Source organism: Aulonocara sp. 'chitande type north' Nkhata Bay, linkage group LG20 (genome assembly GCF_057382095.1).
Source record: "Aulonocara sp. 'chitande type north' Nkhata Bay isolate Kocher_YH1m ecotype deep benthic linkage group LG20, A_spYH_male_GT1.1, whole genome shotgun sequence".
NCBI lineage: Eukaryota > Metazoa > Chordata > Actinopteri > Cichliformes > Cichlidae > Aulonocara > Aulonocara sp. 'chitande type north' Nkhata Bay.
The window spans coordinates 25,547,778-25,572,005 of record NC_141363.1 but is presented as its reverse complement, the minus strand read 5'-3'; the positions used below and the strand labels follow the sequence as shown (position 1 = coordinate 25,572,005).

The 24,228-nt window shown below is 42.3% G+C and overlaps 1 protein-coding gene across 1 annotated transcript in view; it reads left to right on the top strand.

The window, feature by feature from the left end:
- tshz2 (teashirt zinc finger homeobox 2) overlaps positions 1 to 18,353 on the top strand; it is a 39,302-nt gene extending 20,949 nt beyond the window's left edge. Inside the window, exon 3 of the mRNA XM_086277609.1 lies at positions 14,601 to 18,353. Within this exon, the coding sequence (XP_086133735.1) occupies positions 14,601 to 17,638 (3,038 nt within the window). The 3' untranslated portion in view covers positions 17,639 to 18,353. The remainder of the gene's footprint in view (positions 1 to 14,600) is intronic.
- The last annotated feature ends 5,875 nt before the right edge of the window (positions 18,354 to 24,228 follow it).

The following is a 24,228-nucleotide window of genomic DNA, read 5'->3' as shown; positions in this document are numbered from 1 at the left end:
TCAAGGCGCAGTAATTAGCCTCACTTGCTGTATTGTAATTGGGGGCAGAAGGAGGTTGCTCAGTCTATATTTTTCCCCTCTTTGGTAATTGCAGACTTTAATGTACCCTCTGTTTAATTTCTATATATGTACACATATATGGAAGCTGGTTCCCATAGATGCCGCTGTTATTTCAATGCCGTGGCTCATGTGCCTTTCATCAGTCATCAGAAGCTCCAGCGTTTTTGAGAGAGGGGAGAGTTCATTTTGGAAACCCACTGTCTATTCCCTTTTTGGGTTTCAGTGCCGTCAGCCTTCCCACTGCCTCCACCATGAGATCCTTGACACTGTCCAGGTCCGTCCTACTTGGCAAGAGGGAGAGCTACAGAGAAAGGCAGAGTTTATTTCCTGTTCTTGTGAATCATATATCAGTACAATTCCCCTCTGTGCTGTTTGGCAACGGCGGAATGACGGGTGTCATTTATCATACGGACTGAAAGAGGCTGTGGGAAAAGGGATTTGAATTCTTCTGGAAGTGTGTGGACTCTCCTTAGCGGTGAATCATTAAACGGAGGAGTTTTTCAACAGGGATATGAGTAACTCCTTTGCACAGCTACTTTGTTCCCCTGTTTCACTGGCTGGCTCAGTCATTAAAAGTCTCAAAAATAAGATTTACTGGTTTTATATAAATTGTGAAGGGACATGGCATTTAACTTGTAATTGGGGATTTTGTCCTGCTGAATCCATTAAGTCACTCTTCAGTCTTTGGTTTGATGCAGCTTCGTGCTCCCACTTTGCAAGAATTATATTTAAGCTAATTTGAATTTACAAATTTGATTAGCACTGCATTTGTCAGCTTCTTGTTGTCCTGCTAAGTGATGACATTTTCATCTTCACCATACAGTTATTTTCTTCCTCCTTCAGGTTCTGTTGACTGGTATTTAAGATTGTGCTTTATAAACATTTTGTGTTCCTTTGGATTTTTCTCTTCACTTGTCAGGGACGGTTACTATTTCCCACATTTTGAGCTGGGTGATCAAAGAAAACGACTTTTGATAAGGCTGTCACCAGCTCTTCAGCTGCACTGGCAGAAATAAACGTGTCAAGCTTTAACTTATCCTCTGAAAAACATACTCCCAACCCCTGCTGCTCTAATTGAGTGTAACTCCCAGAAACCTGTGAACACACATGCAAAACTGAGCAGATCATAAATCAGGCTTCTATAGACAGCCGCTGCCCCCATCCCTCCCCAAAGGAGCTACTGGTTTCCATAAGCTGCCCAGAAATCAACCTCTCCTTTATGATATTTTTGCACCCACCATTCTTGGGTTTTTTTTTTTGTTCTGAAAGTTAGTTGAAGTCCTCATCACATGAAAAGTGTCAATAAGGTATTGTATAGGGAAATGGTTCTTGGTGTGTTTCAGCTGTCAGCAACTGTTAGCTGTCTCTCATGTGCAGATCACAAAGTTAAATGTGCTGTCAGCAAGTCCTCAGCTAGAAATAGACGTGTTGAGGTTAGCCTGAGAAGCACCGCCACCCCCTGCTGCCCAGTAGAATGTGGATCCATCAAACAACGTGAACACATATCAAATCTGAGTGTAGAGGTGTAATGAAGTACATTTTCAGGTTTCGAGGTGTTTGTATCTGCTATAAAACAAAACGATTCAAAGCTGCCTTTGGTCTGTCTTTGTGTAGATAAAGATAAACTCCATTGAAAAACACCTCTGATATCGATGCTATTTTGTAATCTTTACCTTTAAAGCTGCAGCTTTATTCAATGCAGAGGTCTGGACTGCCTTCCGCCTTGCGGAGGGTAATATTTTGATGTTTTCTGAACCCAAGCTCTGAGTGCATGACCCCTCCCAGAGGCCCTGAGTCCCGGGCCAATATCTTGACATGTTAGCCTGCCACCGCCTGCTAAAGAAGAGTGTAGATGCCCCTGAGGTAAATGAAAACATTTGGTTCTTGCCAGACCTGTTCACATCTCAGCTGGGCCACATGAGCTGGCAGGTGACGCGTGTACTGAGGAGAATCGGAGACCGCAGCGGTGGCCTACTTCTTTTCTCCCACACAGGCCGTCTAGGCCACAACCCAGAAACACAGATGAATATGTTCTTGGCTCAGAAAACACCCTGGTGAAACTGACAAAGACTGACCCGCATCCAGGTGAAATTCAGGCGCATTCTTAGCCTTTTTATGCTTGGGGATCTCTTTCATTCACCACAGTGGAGCACAGACCAGCACAGCGCTCGTCTGTTTTTGAATCCTTCTTCTGGGTCAGTAGTTCCTCACCGTTGTGTCTCAAGTTGATAAAATCCCCTCGTTAGTGAATTTAGAGGTTTATTTAGTGGCTGTGCATCATCCTCCTTTTTGTTCGGTAATTTTCAGAAATAGACGTGACATTGTGTCACCATCTCATATCAACAACTGCAATTACCACACAATCCACATGCAGGTCCCACGGGGGAGCGTTATTGCAATTAAAAGCATGGGGCAAATGTTAATTAAGTAAACTACTTCAAACTGGAAACAGCGACAGTTTTAAATGTTTTTACTTTTAACCTTGCACTTCTTTTTCACTCCCGTTTATATTCAGAGCCCGGTGCAAATTAGAAATGAGACACAATTTCATTTTTTTTTTAGTTTCCTTACATTCCAAGCTCTGAAATATTTCTACATTTTTAATTGCAAATTTAAAATGAAATTAATAATTTGCCACCTCTGCGAGGTTGCTCGCACTTCCAATTGAAGCTTTTTCACGACCTACTGCTGTTGGTTCATGTTGAAATGTTGTTCAGTTGACTTGAAGACTGGTGCTGGATAGCACTGCAGTTCACCGGGTTATTAAATCAGAGGGAATAACAGGCCAAGTTCTGGCCATTCTTGTGATTGATGAGCCAAGCTTTATTTGCTGAGGCGGTGTGTTTGTTCCTGTGTAATTGTCTACCAGATGGCTAAGCTAACTGTTCTTAAATGCCTTCAGACCTGCAGGGGTCCTGGGTCTTAACATTTCCCCTGCTAATGACATTATGCCTGCAAACATCTCATAGTTTTTCTTTTTTTCTCCTTAACTTTTCTGATCTCTAATGTGCAGGATCAAAATGACTTTGCGAGGCATTTAGCTCAAATTATTTCCTCTGTACAATTCTGTTTTTAATTTCTTCAAAGTAGATGTTTTCTAATCGCTCTGTTGGTAAACTCCTTTGCGAAAATGAGCCCACTCATCTCGAGAGAGAAGGAGAGGGAGACTGAGTGAGAAAGAAGCAGGCCTCCACTTTACCTGTGAGGAGTCAGATTGGAGGAGAAAATGGATCTAGGTGGCAGTGCGAGTCATCAATCACAGCCCCTCAAGGGGAGCTGCAGCTAAAGCTGCTCTGAAGTGCTATCTGTCAGCTGCTCCGATCCAGCCGGGGGACCAGAAAGGGGCCGTATCGCCACCCATCAGCTCATACCCAGCACACAAGCGCCATGTAAACATGTGCAGGTGTGCCTGTCAGAATAACCCTCGTCCCAGTTCACAAGGTCATGCATATTTTCACAAACGGTCACCGTTAGGACGTATCCTCCTTCTTGGTGATTTTCGAAGAGATGCTGCGCTTCCTCTAATAGATTTTTGATTGTTAACAGTGGTGGGTGGTTTATTGTAATTTAAAAATGAGCGTGCCGCTTTCCTCCGTCCCTCCCATTCCAATCCTGGATAAAGCCACCAAGCGCTTCTCAGCCAATGTCGAGCCGCGTATGTCGATACCTCTCAAGATGGATAGTTGTTCTGCATGCTTATTGATTCGGCACAGGCCAGAGATATAAGTATCATTTGTCATTTCTGGAATTATTTGGAGTCCTAGTTAAAACCCAGAGTGGGGGGAGATGGTCGTGCCTTGGGGGGGTTGGTAGTTGGTGGGGGAGCAGCGAGTTGTCTGGGCTTTGATGAATGACTGCATGGGTTTTTGGTTTTTACTGCGAGCGCCGGGGCCCTTTAGCTGCTATTTGCTTTCACTATGGTCCAAGAAAAACAATGCGATGGGTCCAAGGACTGAGCAGCATCGTCCTGTCATGTAGTGTAACGCAGCGAGCAGGGTGGTCCAGGCAGAAGAGTCAGGAGGAGGCTGGGCCTTGGACAGTGCATGCTGCTTTTCCAAAAGACCCAGTAGGTTATAAGCCTTCCTGCTGCTCTCTAGTCCCAGCTGCCGGCCTTGAAACACATGCAATGAATTTGAATATTTACTATTCAGAATTTACAGTGTAATGACAAACAGATCTCAGTCTTTAAAAAAACATACAATGGGGACGAGGAGGGATGTTATGTGGTAACAGTAGCCCCAGCTTATCCCCTGCGACTTTGATTATGTCCCATTTTAGGCAGCAGGCCAGCAGCAGAGCTGGCTTCATTACTGTATGGATCATCTTTTAAGACCGTTTAAGATCAGAGAGAGCTATCGGCCATTAATGACACAGACTCCAAGAAGTTCATTATGCTCAATCCATTTGATTCATTCAGCCGAACAGTCAGTTTTCAGAAAAGTGGAGATTTATTTTCTTCTTTTGTAAATGTAATGAAATTGTTTCATTTCCATTTCGGAGCGCAACTTGAAAGTTGAGTCAGACTGTTTTGGAGTTTGGTGGAGGAAAAAGTGTTTAACAGAGGAACATGTTTAACAGCAACAAAAGAGGAGAGAAGAGAAACCCCCGACACGTGAATGACAAGTAATTATTTCTCTTGTCCATCAAACTGTGTTTTGATGCAGGGATGCGATCAAACATGATATGAACAATCTCAAGCCTTCAAATGAAAATGATTCTCAAATCGTGCGAAGCCGGAGCGCGAGCTTTTGTGTTGAGCCGCTGCATGAATCATTCATAAATGTGCGCATATACATGAACACGCGCACTCGAGCGCACTGGGCAGGGCACCCTTTTCTGCTGGACCAATATTATTGCCACAGCTTTTCAATGTTAGATGACCATTGTGTATTCATTTCCATTTTGGCTTGCCAAAATGTCTTCTCACAGCAGGACGGGGATAGAGAGGGAGAGAGTGACAGCTTTGTGTGTCTTTCAGTGTTTGCTGCTGAATATCCCTATATGCACTGGGCTGACCGGCTGCCCCCTGATCTGGGGACAGCGGACTAGGCCAGCCGCGCCGTCTCTTCTCACACTGCCTCAGAAACACTCGTGATTATTAGCAGCTTTACAATGCGCTAACCTAAACTGGGTTATAATAAGCCTGAATAATTAACGACGATCGCGGCGTTATGGTGTAGTTGTAAGTATTAATTTGTAGCAGGCACATGCTCGCTACAGTATGTCACGAAAGAGGGTATTTGCATTAGTGGGGCAGTCTTCTCCATTTTGTTTGCCAGAGCAGCGAGAGGACAGACAACAGGGGCCCGGCTTAATCCCTTTGGAGAACTAGTGCATGAATTGATATATCCTCCTCTCTCTCCGTCTCTCGCTCTCTCTCTGCCCCCCTCGCTAATGTCTTTCCTAGAACTTGAACAAACAGCCAGTGCGTGTAGAACACATAAGACAGATGTTTAGGATTACTTTCACCTCATTGCTCTATTGTGTGCACTTTAAGGGAGCTCAGCTGATGTGGAATGCCACTCATTCAGGCTCTCTGCTCTTACAGGGCTCCTCCTGCTTATCAAAGTGCCATCTGCACTCAAGACAGAGCTACACAATGTTTAAGAGTGGGATGCTGGGAAGATGGATTCAGTGTTTTTGGGTAATAAGACTTTTATACGCTAAAACCGACACAGTAGCAGTGTATGCAATTACTGGTGGTTAGCTTTTGTTCATTTTTGTCTTTTAAGAAACACGGCTGTTTGGTGGGGGCGCCGGATAAGAACCCTCTTTCTCCCCCACATCCCCCTCATCTCAGTGTGTGTTTACAGATGTAGAAACAAATGGGCCAGACACATATTGATATTTGTTGAGGGGTGACATTATCTTTTAGCAGAGCACTTATCTAATCTGGCTGCTGTGGGAAGCTGGAGGAAGTGGCTATGGGACGGGGGCCGGGGATGCTGCATCTTTAATTACCATTGATATCGCAATAGAGAAAAGAGGGGTAGAGGAGCATAGCCGGGGGGAGGCTGGGTGAGGGGGAGCTGAGAGAGGGAGAAGACCCGTGTTCACTTTTTAATTAAGGCTCCGTAGTGTAACTCGTCAATGTACATTATTGGAAGAATGAACGTCAATGCCATTGCTTTTTCTCCCCCTCCTTTATCTCTGTCAATGATTCAAAGACATGATTTATGGTTCGTCTCCGTCTTTCAGGATCATCCATCAAGCGCTGGCTCTGCCGCAGCGCCACCCGTTGTAAATCATTCTGAAAGCCTGTCACTCATTTCCATTAACCGTTCCTCTGTCGCTCTGGTCTCCGCCTCCCTCAACCTCCTTTTTTTTCTCCCCCTTTTCCCACTCCTTTCTCCTCCCCCCTCGGTGCACAACCTACAGCCACGCAGGGTATCAGTTCCGTGCCGCTGCTTCGTCCGCCTACCTTCTTTTCAATAAATTAACCACTTTCTCCCATGCAATGAATAAAAAGGCTCTGCACTCGTCTTGCAGTCGGCACCTACTCCTCCTCCATTATAGCCGAACACCTTAGAAATGTCATGCCGCTGACTCGTAGGCTAAATGAGGATATAGCGCAGAGAAAATATTTTTGTTGCACCGACTTTTCCAGTGGCAATATTTGAACAGCTTTGATATGTTTGGAGTGTTTTATCAATGAACGTATTTCGCGCACGTATAGGGCGCTGCGCCTGGCTTTATTATGTTTCCTTCATTGTGGATGAATTTGCCATTTATGCTTTCATTCGGAAAAGTCTAACAGTTAATGGAAACAATATTATGTCTGTAATTATTTCGTGCAGTAAAAGCACCCTTAGTCCAGCTATTAAAATGCTGTTGGTTTTCTGTAAATTCTACCAGTAGCTTAATTCAGACACTCTCACAATGACTGTAGTCTTTAACCAGTTTTTATAGAAACAGGTCTTATGAACAGAAATAATTGGCTCAATGGAGTGACTGTCAATCTCTTACAATGGTTGATGTGCCTGCTCTGGGGAGCCCGATTCACTGGCTTCTTTTTTCATTCTAATCAACATCTAGATATCAACACAGCAGAATACCCACAAACAGCAGAAAGCCTGTTTTGAGGGGAAACTTTCAACTATTGGGTGCCAACACATTTCACTATTTGGGCAGCCATTGTTCTCCGAATGGGCTGTCAAAGTGACAATGCGCACCAGGCAAATCCAGAAGTTTGCACTTTTCAGAAAACAGCGGGCCCTAATCATTTTGTGGAGGACACTTGACAACAAATTTGCCATTAAAATGAATCTGAATAGGAGGGAGCGGGCTGTTTTGAAGCATTTCTGCCTCTCTTACTGCTGCTTGTCTTGTCCCACGGAGCTCCAGGTTTGGCTGCCTTGCTTCTCTCCCTTTATGCTTGCCATGAAGCAGCCTTTGGTCCCACTAGAAACTGACAGTACCATGCTTCAGCTGCAAATTCACTCTGTAGCCTCATTGTATTTAATGAAGGGAAAAAGTGGCAATCTACTATTAATGAACTTGGAATGTAAAAAAATGCCTCCCTTTGCTGAAAACGGCATAAAACTGCTTGTACAAGAAAAGCTTTGGCTGGAGCCCATCCAGAATCTAATGAAAGATCTATACAGGGACAGAGCGGGCGGGAGGAGTTAGTGAAATGCAGATTGTTTTAATAGAATACACACAGTCTCTTCCAGCTGCACTATCAGATTCATCAAGGCCTGACCTTGATGGAGGGCTGTTGCTGTTTGGGAGGGCCAGTGTTTAGGGTTCATGCAAAGTTTATGATGCGGGGACTGTATGCGCTGTATATGCATCTACTGCTCTCGAGGGAAAACTAAATGGAACAGCGTCCAAAAAGACTTGCCACTGGTTTTTGATGCTCTAGTATTATATTATGAAATAACACGATCACAAGGAAATAAAAGTTCAATTCAATAATAAGGATAATTGCATCCGGGATGTCGCCACTCAGATGCAAAATAACAAAATGCTCCTAAAACATCAGAAAATGATTGAATTGGAATTGAAACCCTCTTTATTTAGTCAGGCTAGTGAGCATGAAAAACAAACAGCACGTTAGGTGACTGCAGGCCATCATACCTTTCACTCAGTATCTCATAAAACTCGAACAAAGGCCTTATGTGTTCAAGGCAGTGGTCCTTTAAACGATGGCCCACTTTCCTCCCCGCTGCCACGCAAACATTCCTGACTGACATTCAATCAGGGAAATTTGAACCGAAGCAAGATGGTCTTTTATTAGTACCGCCCTGTTTGCTCGACTGGTCAGCTCCAATATGCGAAGCGGTTTGAGTGGCGTACTGTAAGATGATGGGTTCACTCTCTGATAAGGGTGAATGAGGGGTAAACTGCTATTCTGCAGAAAGGAACCATCAGACCTCATCATGTTGCTCCTGGAGAGCCGTGTCACGGGCTCTTCAGAAACCAAGTGACAGAGCGGCGCGAGGCTGCTCCCCTCCCGCTAGTGGAAAACACACTGGAGCTGAAGCAGCCCCGCTTCTGCTCCACCAACTGGAACTTTATCAGTTAGGGCAGAAAAGATCATCCATAATCTGGCAAATATACGCAGAGGCTTTTAAGCCTCTTCAGTTGTAAGCTTATACATGTTCTTGAATTTTTTATATATACCTGTTAGCGAGAGACTGCGGATTCTGGTTGTGCTGCTAGCTACACAAAATACCTCATTACTGTTTATTCAGCAGCCAGTAATTTAAAGCATTAACTCGCTTTTTTCCCAGCTCTTCTTAATTACAGCTAGCCAAGTAAATGTTATGGATTTTTAAAAATCTGCCCCCTCGTTTTAATGAAATTCAGTCGTTTTAGTGGAGGAAGAACCGTTCACATAATTTACTTAAGAAAATGTATCGATGCTGTGCTACAAAATACGACATATGTGAAAAATAGAAAGGTCAGCATTAGAGATTTATATGTTTTTGGATTATTCTTAAATGCATTTAGATACACAGTATGAGTACAGCTCATACTGAACCAGAGACCAGTGGAAAGCTGTGTTAAACAGATTCGGATCAATGCTTATTAGCAGTGCATTAGAACTGGTAATATTGAAGAGACTGAAAACTATTTCCAAAATTCAGGCTGCCTGACACATTCAAAATTCCAGTTGTTATCATATGTGCATACAGCACCTGGCTTTGTGCCGTCAGTGTTTAAAAAATCCTACGAGACAGGAAGGAAACATTATATGTATAATTGTCTCCTCTGGTGCTGACAGGGGACCCTTTGGTGAGACGCAACACCAGGCAGCATCATATAATGTGGCGGCTGTGGCACGTTCAAAGCGATGACTTGGGTGCTGGAGTGCAGATTGCAATGCTCTCCCACCGCTCACTTCCAATTAGGCAGCCGGCCGACTGATGCATCTCAGAGCAGAAGCTTCTAGTAGGCATCAAAAGGAGCAGTGACTTCATGTTGAGAAGGGGCTCCTGGAGTTAGACATTGCAATCTGATGTGGCTCAGTAAATACCATGATTAGCATCCATGCAACATGCAGGAACAGACTTTTACTAACTCCCACATTTGTGTCATTACATAAAAATGTCCCATAACTCAAACTAAACATGCTCGAAAGCTGTGCGACTTGTGCGCGTGAGTGTGTGTGTGTTTATTAGCGATTGTGCATTCCAAAGTTCTCTGTGTTTTTAGTTAACAGAATGTTGGTTGTGAAAACATTTTTGATTAATTGCCATAATTATTGTGATCATTTTTGCCCAAATGAACAGCCAGATGGCAGGATATGGTGTCATATTTGCGATCCTATCATATTAATCTGGCTCCGGGTCCATCTGAGCACATTGTGCCATTTGTTGTGTTCACAATCTGTCCTCAAGTTGTCCGTGTCTTTTTTGAGCTTCCAGTTTTTATTTGATTATATTAGACTATTAAATATTAAAGTTGAGGGTGGATGAAAGCAAGGCATTTATCTGCATGAATAGCTTGTGTTTAGTCAAGTACGTAATGCGCTTTAAGTTACATCTCCTTCATGCATACAAAAATTAACAACAGTGTTTCTGTCTCATGGATTTCTAGACAAAGCCTGAGAAAGATCCAGCAAAACTACTTTGCAGGGACTCGTGGCTGCTTTTAAAGCCACTTCACATTATCTAGTCTTTTATATTTTTTTTGCAGTATTCTTAATAACTGTTTGCAGCTAAATACAACACGATAAAGACTCAGTCTGTCTGCAGAGTTTCCAAGTCTGTTAACTGCATCGTTGGAATCATTTAACACAAAAGTGCTCAAACTAAATAATAGGTCAGACAGGATCTAATGACACATTCTGATTTAAAAGCAACTCAAAAACGGTTTCATTCTGTGATATCAATTAACCTCCAGACAAATTTTGTCAAAGGGAGCAGGCTGCGTGTGATTGTTCTCTCTTTACTCTGCAGTGTCCTTGGGCTCAGGGAGACTGTTTCCTGACAGGGAACAATGAAGAGAGAGGTGTTTACAGATCTTTACAGATGGCTTCGGGGCTCAGAATTAGGTCTTCGCCGTTTCTCATGTGATTCAGTTCAGAATTAACTTCAGATGTGTCATCAGGACTATCATCAGGATGTCTGACAATGTATCTGTTTGATCTTGACGTGCACTTCTCACCGAGTTTGTCAGATATCACTGTCAAATATTAAACCTTGTGGCATGTGCGCGTCTCATTCTAATGATAGCTCACTGAAGAAATCGCATCGTGGTGACTTTTATAAACACATCATGCTGTTTCCAACATTGACAAAGAGGAAAAAACTTCACAACTTTGTTTGCAATTATGTTTTGTACAGCAAGTACTTTCTGAGTGACATTTCCCACCTATTTATAACAACAGATGAGCAGACGGTGACTAAGTGCTGCGCCACGTAAAGCTACAGTTAACTGAGTACATTGCTTAGATGTGAGTGAAAGCACAAAGTGGAAACAGATACATAGTACTACATTTACAGACGACCCGGAGAGAAGCTTCAGTCCTGACCTGCGTTGTTACTGTGTGCTCTGCCGATCCAGCAGGCCTCTCTCTATCTCCTTCTCTCTCTTCCCTTTTTTTTTCTCTTCACGTGGCATAAATCCGGGAGATGAAAATGTCATGGAGCAGGTTCATTTTGCAAAGAGGTTTTGATTGCCATGCGCGTGTAATTGATTGTTCCAAGGACAGGGGGAAATCTAGAAATGTCATAACAGTCCTGCTTAGGTTGGTCCCACCGCTATGCAATCAATGAGAAGTAAAAAGAGATATTGATTTGCGAGCAGCAAAAACTGTAGCTTGAGACAACCGGGGAGCACTGGGGAAAGTGGCGCAGACGTGCAGACCTGTCACTGGCACCTATGAATTACCCAATCTTCTCTGAAGATAGTGTTACCTCGGATACTCACAAAGTCCTGCGATGGGTATTGCAGCTGTCCATTAGCTAAGCTCCTCGGGCTGCTAACTCTCTGTGGCTTGTCAGATTAATGAAGGAAATGTTGACCTTCCAAGGGATAAATGTTGATGTTCTCACCATTACAAAAGTTTCTCCTGGCATGTTAATATCGGAAACAGAATGCCCTTTTACAGCTGTCACATACATTTCTACAATGACTGACGCATTTTGAATAGACTCACTTCCTCTGGGAGAGGGGATTTCGCTCGATGAAGATACTAATGCTGAAAAGTTGAGTTGTAAATATAATCTCATGTACGCTTTTAACACCGGCCCTGTTGGACAGCATGCCACCATGAAGGTAGCAGTAAATATAATCTATTATTTTCTGTGCAGTTAGCTGTTTTTCTCTGGATGTATGGGGAAAAAGCTTTTGGCTCAGAAACAGGCTGCCGCTTCTGTAAATCCCAGCCTCGCTATGCCAAGAGTCTGTTCTAACGGATAAAGGTTATAAACACTTCAACCGTCTGATTTATGATGGACACCTCAGGTTTTTTGACCTTTGCATATCTCTGTCTGAAGATATAAATTTGTAGTGACACAGATTGGAGGCTTTACAGCAGTTTATGACATGCTAAATCTCAAGCAAGGCATGCCAGCCTCTTGTTTTCTAAGGCTAGCTGGGCTACGAGTTGCCTCGTTCGGACTCCGAGACAACATTTTCAAAGCCAGCATTTCTTATTCTTTCTGATTTATGAAAAAACAAGAACTGTGCCCAAGAACTAGAAATAGCTGTTCACTATTGTTTTACAAGATGATACACAACTTAGTGCTTATGCTTTGAACAGTGCTGCTTTATGAAGCGTATCACTTGACAAACATGTCACAATACAATGATCACTCTTGTAGGTGTTTGGTTGTTTTCACATTGTCCTTGAGTGTGCTCTTGGATTAAAGAGTAATGCAGCTTGGCATGGCAGCAGTTCTGTGGTAGATCAAGAGCTGGCAAAGCACAGTTACAAATGGTGTGAGAAGCGGAGTTAGACATGTGGGTATCTTGGAATGATCCCCTCTAGAAGGTTAATTGGTGCCTCAGGATGTCTGCTACTGGGGGCATCTGATAGAAAGGCATACAACAGCAGGAAGGGCAGCTGTTAATCTCTGTCAATTTCATCCTCAAATACTAAGATGAGGACAAACATTCACATTAAAGTCGGTATAGCTTTGTCGTATTTCCAGGAACCCAGTGTTTATCCCTTCTTTGTCAAATGCACAATTATTTTACTAAGAGGGCAGTAAATTTCTAGGCACAGGAGATGTGCAGAAAATGGCCTGCACTGTAAATTATGGTCTGATCAAGGAGTGAACAATTTTCCTTTAACCACCACCAGACTGGAAAATACTGTTCTCCCCACTTTGGTGAACATTCTTGCTATACTTTCAGCTTTAGTGATGACTTTGAAGAGAGATGACATCAACTGGCTGCTTGTCAAAGCCATTGGTGTTCTCCTTCACTGTGAATACTATATATAAGACTATAAATAAAACATACCTCTGTGCTCTTGACAACTCTCTCCCTTAGCATCAAGGGTGTTTCGGAGGCCATCACAGACCTCGGCTGGCCAATCAAAACATTTCTCTTGCGGTAGATCAAGGTCACAGCACATAGGGGCTCTTGAGTCTGTGTGTGTGTGTGTGTGTGTACAGGCTCTTGTTCGCCAGGCCCTGTGCTCGATGTTTGTTTTGAAAGTCCGAATCCCATCTCCATCTCCATCCATTAGCTAGCAAGCAGTTCATCTCCCGGGTTTCTCTTGAGGCACTTGTGAAATATTGATAATAAAAAAGTCGTACTTTCAGAAGGCAGAGAAGACGAAGACATTCTATGGGCTGCCCAGTGTGGGACTTCTGAGTGCTCGGCTTCAGTCATCCCCTCATGGAGTGCCCCTTTATTCAGAACAGAAATATTAACCACATGAAATGCATAAGTGCCTGGACAGGGCTGTTATGTCCTATTCATATTTAACTCGGAGCACATCTGCCGCGTCTCTCCCAAAATGCACATTTTCCAGCACGACTACGAGGTGGAAAATATCTCAGATGTGTGACAACTCTGACAAACTGCATTTACTTTGTTTGCGATATTGTTGGCGTGGGTTGCCGGGTAGTTAGATTTAAAATAATCAGAAACAGTTATTGTCAGAAAGGTTGTAATAATCTTCTGTAGCCGTCTTCATATGCCACGCAGACCCTGCAGCCACGGCTCTGTGCTGAGTCAGAGTTTCCACTAATTGGATGATGGGAAATGTGTCAATTAGAAATACTGTTGTTTAATTATCTGTTAATTGAAGCAATAATGTTTGTGCTCTATGAGTTGAGAGAATGAACAGGTGAATAATGAAAGAAGTAATTGCTGTTTATGAGACTGTCAGGGAAAATATAATGACTTGACAGATTGCCAGTAATCTTTTGAAATTTTGTATAATTGTCTGGTTTTAGCACTGATAATTGAATCACTTTTTCCACCAGCGTGATCAACATTTGCATCGGGACCAGTGTCCGTATTTACAATATACTTTTATTTTTGCTATCAACAAAATCAGTTGCCCGATGTCAAATTACAGAATGCTGAAAGAATATTCCGAATAGTCTCATTTTTCTCAGCTATGGCTTTTAATTTATTTCTAAATCACTGAGGGATGTTATAATATCTCAGTTTATGTTAAGCCATTCCTCACAAGTGGCTTCAGGGAGTCTAAGATGTTATCCAGAACAGCAGGCTTACATTTTCATTGCAGTTTTGAGGCATCTATAATCACCGTGGAATAGGTCATTTGCAATAACACTCAACAAGCCCCAGAAGAATCAATTTCCTTTTGTCACTCAGTGGCCAATGATTGTTGTAAACATCTCAACTTGAGGCCAGGGAAAGCTTGGACACAGCGCTAAGTCAATGGCCTGTCGTGAATCAAATGGTGCTGTTACACCAGCAGCAGTCTGTTAGCAGAAACATTATGTCCACCTATACTCAGCCGCCTCCCAAGGCACAAGGCAATCGCCATTATGCTTTCTGGAATGACTTTTGCTTTCACTGTATAGATTGTTTAGAAATTATAAATTAACGAAACTGTTGTTTCACAGTGTGTTTTTAATGTTATATCTCTCTTGCTTTTTTAGTGTACGTGCCCGATGAAGATGCCGCTCTTCAGGATTCCATCGCTGAAGAAGACGGAGATAACGACACTCAGACTGAAGAGGAATGCTCGGAGAAGACCAGCCCCAAAGTGTCTGAGGACAGAGAGCTCGACAACAAGAGCACTAACACTTACAGCAACCAGAACTCTCCCATTAGTGTCCTTTCCAATCAAGAGGCAGAGTTGGAATCGCGCCTTAGCGACAGCAGTGACAGGCTCTCAGACTTCAAAACCTCATCGCCACCTGAGAGCCAGCGAGACGAAGAAAGCAGCACCTCCAAGCATAAAGAAGAGACGGGCAGCAGCTTAGAGAAAATGAGGGCGGCCTATGCAAACTTTCTCGCGGATTCTTATTGGACGGGGATAGGAATGAACTTGAAAATTGGCAAAAACACCAGCAAAGCCAACTGTGACAGCACCAATGGAAGCACCAAGAGTGAGTTCGACTGGCACCAGGACGCGCTCTCTAAGACCTTGCAGCAGACACTATCCCCAAAGCCTGCAACCAAACCCAACCTCTTTAGCTCTGTGCACCTCTACAGGCAAACCACCAAACCTTGTGGCTCGGTGTTCACGGGAGCCAGCCGATTTCGCTGCAAGGACTGCAGCGCTGCTTATGACACTCTGGTTGAGCTGACAGTTCACATGAACAAGAGCGGGCACTACCAAGACAACAACCACAGCAAACAGAGTAATTCCTCTGCCTCGTCCTCCAAATCTAGGAAACGAAATTTGCAAGACATGGAAGGGAAGGAGGATGCGCAGAAAGTTTTGAAGTGCATGTTTTGTGGCCATTCTTTTGACTCGCTCCAGGATTTGAGCGTCCATATGATTAAAACTAAGCATTACCAAAAAGTGCCTTTAAAAGAGCCGATCCCAGTAATCACACCCAAATTACTGCCACCAGCAAAGAAACGGGCTTTCGAAACGAGGCCCTGCTCCCCTGACTCCACGACTGGTGTGTCTGGCTACACTGAGGCACAACGAGCTGCCAGCATTGCAAACGCCAACAACAATCGATATGGATATCAGAATGGAGCGAGTTACACCTGGCAGTTTGAGACGTGCAAATCTCAGATTCTGAAATGCATGGAGTGTGGAAGCTCCCATGACACCCTTCAGCAACTGACCACACATATGATGGTTACTGGACACTTCATCAAAGTTACAAACTCAGCTTCTAAAAAGGGCAAACAGTTAGCCCTTGACCCCTTGGCCATAGAGAAGATCCAGGGTTTGGCTGAGCCTGCTGTCAGTGACACTGAAGGAGAAAAAGCGTCTCCAAAAAATCCTTCCCCAGGGAACTGTGAGAAGGATAGCCAGGGGGAAGGTACTTCAGACAAAATGGAAGAAAGTGATACTAAAGATGACAAGCAAGAGAGTGAGGATCAAAAGGCCGGCAATGGGACTTTTAAGTACCCTTATCTACGTGAGGAGGATCTTGAACAGGACTCAGGTGGAGGAGGGGACATTCTTAAATCTTTAGCCAACACAGTGGCCTCTGCCATAAATAAAGCTCAAACAGGGACACCGAGCTGGAGTGCCTACCCAAGCATTCATGCTGCCTATCAGCTCTCTGGCATCATCAAAAGCGCCCCTCTCTCAGCATCTCCACCTACTCAGCTAAAGCAGACGTTCAACCACAAGCTGAGACCGATTGCCCCAAAGGGGAAGTTATACCACAGTGCTGTGGGAGTTGAGGCTCCCCAGGGACAGCATCAAACTGTGGACATCAAAAAAGAAAAGGTTGGCATTAGCGATGGTAAAGAAAGTCAGAATATTAAGTTTGATCTGGTGGAGAATGATGACAGCGATTGTCAGGACGATTCCTCTTCCTCTTCAAAGCTTGATACAGACTGTGTGAATGAAGGGAGTGAAGCGATCAAAGGAAAGTTGAGCCCAGATTTCTCCGACAGAGGCAAGACACCGAGCCCCACTGCCAGCAATGGACGCAGCACTACTTCAGAGCCTCTCTGTGACACTCCGGATATACTTGGCATAAACCCTCTTAGTGCACTGCAGTCAGTTCTGAACAATCATCTGGGGAAAGCAAATAAGCCCAATAACTCAAGAGTAGATAAACTATCGGCTCACACACAGTCTATGTTTGCAGACATTAATCGTAGCAGCGAGAAGTCGGCTTTAATGCTCAGAAATCCTGTAAGAAATAAGCCTGATAACCCCTTTCTCTTTGTTAACGATGACCAGCCAATAGATCTGACGAAATCTAAACACAACAAGGCGAGCTCCCTGCTAATGCAGCCCTCCGCACCGATGCCACAGAAATATGCTCTGTCTGATATCGCCGATATGGTTAAAGTGCTTCCGAAAGCCACCACTCCAAAACCATCAATACCATCAAGGATTCCATCTATGAAACTGGAATCGGATGTCAGGCGCTTCGAAGATGTCTCAGCGGAGGTGTACTCCGTCCACAAGCGTAAAGGTAGACAGTCAAACTGGAATCCGCGCCATCTTCTCATCCTGCAAGCTCAGTTTGCCTCCAGCCTCTTCCAGACCTCTGAAGGAAAGTATTTGCTCTCGGACCTCGGCCCTCAGGAGCGGATGCACATCTCCAAATTCACTGGCCTGTCCATGACTACCATAAGCCATTGGTTAGCAAATGTAAAGTACCAGCTGCGGAAAACGGGAGGGACCAAATTCCTGAAGAACATGGACACGGGCCACCCAGTCTTCTACTGCAATGACTGCGCTTCCCAGTTTAGGTCACCCACCGCATTCATTTCCCATCTGGAATCCCATCTCGGGTTCCAAATCAAAGACATGTGCAAAATGCCGGTAGAGCATCAGACGAAGGTAGAGGAGCCAGAACTGTCGAAGGCCCTCAGCGTCAGAGCCACAGAGGCTCTAGTCGCGGAGGAGGACATCGACTCAAAATTCAAATGCAAGCTCTGCTGTCGGACATTTGCAAGTAATCATGCAGTCAAACTCCATTTGAGTAAAACTCACAGCAAATCCCCTGACAACCATTCACAATATGTGGAAATGGACAAGGAGTAGTTTTTCATATTACCATCACCTTTTTTTTTTCCTTTTTCTTGCCTTTTTATTTCAATACACGGGTCAGATATTTCAACCATTTTTCAATTATCATTGTGTAGTGTGCATTGTAACGACTTAAAAAAAAATTAATGGATTACAGCAAAGACACACTGGTTAGAATTTGTGTAAGGAAACACTAAGAGATACTTTTGCACCCTGCTCAAATGCATCACCAGTAATGAAATGTATTACTGCTTGAAGAAACATTATTGCTGATGTTTGCATGCAATAGCCCTGGCTATGACTACTATTTATTTGTATGATATGTCAAGTTTCAATTGTATTTCAAAGACAAAATAATGACTAACTGTACTTTACAACCTCTGTGATACAGTGCAGCCGCACAGACGTGCAGTTGTTGAAGCAGGTAGCCTGATAACGCGATCACACTCATGCAGACCTGTACAGTGTATTGCTATGTAAAGATGTTTCGTGTTGCAACGATAGACGAGGGGGGGAAAAGCACTTTAATAAAAATTTAATCACCAGTTTAGACTCGGATCCTGTACATGACTCAAAAATAAATTAGACAGTTTCAAAATAAGGCTCTTTCACATGTAAATATATTTTAGAAGGAAAAAAAAAACGTGTTTCATGCAACAAGGATAACAAAAAGGCAGATGATACCTGTGATACCTGCACCTTTTTTTACTTATTCAAATAAAGAGTTAACATTTGATTGCCTTGTATTTTTTGGCTCCCTTAATTTGATTATTTTCCTACTTTTACACATAATAATCAGCTGATATGATTCACAATAATAATATAATTCACACAATAAAGCCTTTCCGGTTATTCATACTGTATCAGCTGAATGTGTGGACCTGTAAAATACTGTGAAACATTCATTGAAATCTTCGCAGGCCACACAGAACCTATACACGACAAAGAACAACATCACGACACTATAGAGCACGCCACACTCATTTGTTACCTTATGACTTTTAGATACACTTCAAAGATCTTGTTGTCAGACTTTATTGCTTTCCTGTGAATGCTGCCGCAAGATGGTATCATAACAATTAAACATATTTCCTCCAGCTCTATTATTTCAAGGCTATTAAAAATAATTGCCTCCTAAATTCATAAACATTTTATGCAATTCATCTTTTTTTTTCAAGCAATCAAGTCCTCAATTACCTCCACCCATCAAATCTCTATTTTATAACAGGCAACTGACATTTGATGGTAAATGGGAAAAAGCACATGGGCACTGTGGTGATTTGAATGCTGTGACACCAACTTGCCCCCTATTGTTGGAAATGAGCAGGCAATCACGTTGTTCATCAGATGACTCCTAATGCAGTTAAAGTATTCAGCTATAATTTCTCCCTGCATTTATAATTACTGTCAAAGACCACACACCTCAGTGAGCAGATTAAAGCTATAAATTATTTAGTGCCTTTCTTCGCCGATGGATCTCTGATTTGTCTGTGGGGCCATTATGTTTTAAAGGAGCAACTTACTTCTTTTTTTTTTTTTGAAGCAAGCATTGTCCTTAAGCTGCAGCAGAATGCTCTGCAGAGAAAAAATGAGAATACTATTGGGGTTTTTTTTGTTCATTAAAGCGAGGCTGTGCATTTTGCAGCACATACTTTTTCCATTTTTATCTCAAATGCACGTTGATTTGCCGTAATTCTATCCACAGCAGTTATTCAGAGCATATTTAGTCTACAAGTGCATTTTGAAGAATCAGCACAACCTAGTAGAGACTTACCCAAGGCTAACTAAAGAAAAATGCTGTCATCAGTGCAGCCACAGAAGGAAATTAGTTGTCTCTGGCTATAATTTGCCCTAATAAGTCAAAGTCAATGTGGGATTTATTGTTGGTACACAAAAAGCTCGTATGGATGTGCATTTTTTAAGGTTAATAAGATTCTTATCGTGAAATAATTTAAAGGTGCAAATCAAAATACATATCCGCTGTTTTCAAATACACATTATTCTTTCTAATGCGTGATTTATTAAATACCTACATTCTTTAGGTACCATAATCATCATAATTAGGTGAAATAACCCCATTATTCTTTGGGTGCTTTATATTCATTTTGAGTGTTTGCATACATTAACGCTGTTAATTGCATTCTACATGCAACATGTCATGGCTAATTACTGAACACAGACACACCCACAGACACATGCACGGTGGAAAAAAAACAAAAAACCTGGTTGTCATACGTATCAGTGACGCTAACGCGCTCATACGTGGACCTAATATAAACACAATATAAGCTTTTATTTGTTGCAGTTCCACATTAGCGCTGGGTAGATGGCCCAGTGATGAAGCATGACTCCGTTCATGTTGCTCTTAATGAAAAAAGAAATAGAATTAAGAAAACATGTAGTGAACAGTGGATGCGGTCACACCTCGCCCTAAATGGAATGAAGCCAATTTATTATGTTATTTTCACTATTAATAACATTGATTTTTACAAAAGTTCAGCTGTGAAATTGTTTTGAAATGTTTTAAGGCTTTGCAAATGTCTCAGTGTCCAAATACCAAAAGTGCTTCTATTATTCCCTCCTTGAAGATACTTTCTAAAATAGTCCTAATGGCTTGGCTGAAAAATCAAATTATGCACATAAGTATACTTGCGTCGCAGATGCAGTGATAAGCGACCTTAGCAAAATTGACGCCAGCTCGCATCTACGAATCCTTTGTCAATCTGTCATTAAACATGCTATCAAATAATGATAAGTGTGCGCTCCTTGCTTGCACTGGCGTGCGTCTCTCTGATGCTGATGTGCTGTAATAGGGCAAATGTGCATCAGAATTTGCCTGCTTGGATACACACAAAACATTTACACTGTGCTTGACTTTGCTTCGCCCCGTGCCAGACAAGCATGGATTCACTTGCATCATCTGGCCTGTAAACCGGAGGTGGCGGGGAGGGAGGAGGGTTCAAAATGTTCATCACACAGCAGCAGCAGCAGCAGCGTAATGACGAGCTCATGTGTTTAATGAAGGGCTTTAGAACTTATAGCTATAATGACCCACATCCTAACTCCCTTTACTCCCATTTATTCTCCCCAAAGTCCTCCGGTTATTACGTCCCTCGGAGAAATCTCCAACAAAGACCGTCGCATTGCTCTATTCCTATCACATATTACATATCAGAACATTTTATTGCCCTACAATGTACTATTGAAGACACGGTGACATGATATTAGTTTTAAATATGGCGAAGAACATACTCTAAATATAAAAGTAGTAGAGGGATAAAAACAACGTATCCTAATGCTACACCCCTGCCTTCCATCTTTATTTCCTCCTTTTTGTGGTTAATAATAAGCTCTAAAATCTGCCTTCTAATGAATTCTACCTCCTGAGAATATGAGCACTGCAAGACAAAGAGTTATGCACGTATGTCTGCTCCCTTACATACATCATATCTTCCAAATAGCCCATAGTCCTCCACTGTTAATGGTGTTGCTTCAAATATGCTAATTAAGCAAAAATAAGTGATGAATGGAATACATTTGATCAATCAAGTAGGCCTAAGCCCCTGGTGCTGCATATTCATTGTACATCATGAATATGAAACCAAAGTCATTTATCAAATATCAGTTGCACATTTGTATCTTATTAATCATACATGCTGAAACTTCTGTCTTGTCAAAAAAGCTGAAGGTTGATGAAGCACTTGCAAAAAGGATTAAACTCAGGGAACTCAGGGTGGTGCTTCAGTTATAATGCATGAGATATTCTGAAACTTTCAGAATCTTAAACAGTCGGTCCAGCCACGCTCCTGATAATGCTCAAGCGATCTTAAATCTTTGCACATTTGGCTTTTTAATTATTTCCCCCCCCCCTCTGTCTTTTAGACACCACTACTGCCAGTGCTCCAAAAAGGATGGGTGACTAACGTTGTTATGTTTGAGTCATTGTCAGTGAGACGGGCTTCATTCAGGATATTTAGGGCTGTACTTTAGCATGTAAATAATTCATTAGTTTTTACATTTGTATTCCAATATAAATGTCAAATTTAAGTAGTACTTTACCTAAAAACACAATTAGAATTTATAAGAAGTAAACATTTAATAGATGTTTACAGAAATGTATAAGAGCGGGGATAGTCATAATAATATAAATGTGGACGACAAAAATGGCAAAAACGAACCAGCAAATGTTTGCATGTTGCTTGCAAACGCTGAACAGGGCGGCTTAAAGTTGCCAAATTGGGGTAGTTGTGGGAGCACGAGAAGCCTTTGGCAAAAGTGTAAATGGATGACTGAACAAAAGATTATTAAATACATTAAATCCCCTTCATTTTAAACTGAAATGTATTATAATAAACAAAATGATGCCATCAGTATTTTGCCAAGCCGCTGTGTAACAATGTGTGGAGGTTTTCACTGCCATCATATAGTGGATGAGAGAACTAACACTTGATTGCCAGCAGTTCATCAGCGCATCCTTCATATTTTTCACCCAGCCTGCCTCAAGGCAGCGTGCTAGCTCAAATTGAAGCTGACATCTTCCAAATATGAAAGCAACAAATCACACATTTTTATTGGGCTTAATCTCCAGCCTAGCCCCTTGCAGACGTCAGCACAATCACGGACGCTGCTCTAATTCTTGCCGACTGGCTGCTTGTGCCTCCCAAGCATCTCTGGACTCGCAGAGTAAAGGAAGAAAGTGGCCAGACACCAGAGACAGGGGTGACACCTAGGCTTATTAGGAGGCTTTAATATGGCGGTAGGAATGTGTGCAACTCATCTAACAGGATTGTGCTTTGAGTAATCTGTGGTTCAGCTGTAAATAGAAATTATATCTGGAAACACGTCATATTGATTCTTGTGACAAATGAAAAGGGAATTTCCAAATTTGACTCAGTGGATTATTCAGTTGTGTAAAAAAAAAAAAATGGTTACAGGGAATGCAACTACAATTTAAAAAAAAAAAAAAAAGGATGACTGGAAGTAAAACCAGGGCACTGGTAATAAAATTAATGTCGATGCAGCAAAATTTTTGGAGGCAAAAATTGTCTAGTCTGGAATTTTAACAGCAGGTGCCTTTTTCTGAACCCACATAAAAGTGTAACTGAAAGCAATATAAAAATCCAGATGTTGATGATGAAAAAAGTGTTTCTTTCTGTTAATAATGATACAGAAACAGGTCTGATGCACTCTTTTAAGACTATGAATCCCAAATGTTTTTGTGTTTGTTTGTTTTTCACTTCAGTGTAACCTCATTAATGATTTACACCATGCAAAGACATTTGTGAATGGACTTTGAAGGTTCCTCATTTGAACACTGCATAGACTGTACATAAATGATGGCTACAACCATTTATTTTGAATGCCGCCATCTTGGAGTTTTGAAAAGACTACATGCTCATTTGTCTGCTTTGGCCCCGCCCTAAAGCAGGGCCTTTTTCACTCTAACAAGGACCTCAGTTTACAAAATAAATATCATATTGCAGCGGTCCCCAACCTTTTTTGCGCAACGGGCCGGCTTATGTCCGACAATATTTTCACGGACCGGCCTTTAAGGTATCGCAGATAAATACAACAAAATAAAACCAGTACTGGTACCAATAAAAAGATTTATTCATAACACACGGGAATAGACCCAGGGAAACTGAGTTAACGCTAAAAAAAAGAAAAAGATAAAAGCCAATTGAAAACCCTGAAAACCTTAAATTTCACACCTGAGTCTCAACTGTCGTGGCCCAGTATCAAACGACTCATGGACCAGTACCGACCCATGGCCCGGGGGTTGGGGACTGCTGTCATATAGTAATCAACACAATATGAAACTAGCAACTGAGACTATACACAAATTGAACAGTGTTCACTGTACAAATGTCATAGCTCAAGTCCACATAGACTTGTCAGCTCCCATTTTAAAAAGTCCACTTTTGCAGCAGAAACAAATGTAACTTTTTGATTTCTGAGGCTGTACAGGGAGTGAATTTCTTTCTTATTCACCCATTTAAATTGCACTAAGGATCAGTGTATTCATTACCAGGGGAATGGGCACTTTAAGTGACAGGCGGGTGCTGACAAGCCCGCTGGTAGGTGTTGCATTAACTAACTGAGGTTATTGAACCATAACTTTGCACCTTACTAACCAAGCTTGCTAGCATTAGCTGATAACTGAACTCTCCATCTTGTCTAAATATAGTCCCACCTGGATCCATAAAAAACAATGACTGTGGCTACAATGTTAAAAACACGAGGCTTAAATCAACATAGTAAGTTGGTGGCAGCTTCTATCTTCTATTTACAGTCTTTGGTGTGACCTGAGAGAGAGGTGGAGTTGTGCCCATTGATTCTGTCACTTAAATCCGCTTAAAATCGGACTGCAAGCTAGAACATCTCTGAGTGTAGATACAGAAGAAGTCAGCTTATCAGATATTTATAGCAGGTCCTCATGTCTGCTTAGGAATTGTAGGCAATATAGGCAGCCATTTATATAACAACAGTAATGAACTGCTTGGTACAGTTTATCTCTATTGTGTTGCATCAGCTGTGGTCTTAAAACTTAAAACTGCCCAACCCATTTCTTAAATTCATGTGCATTAAGTGCAGTGCTTAAACTG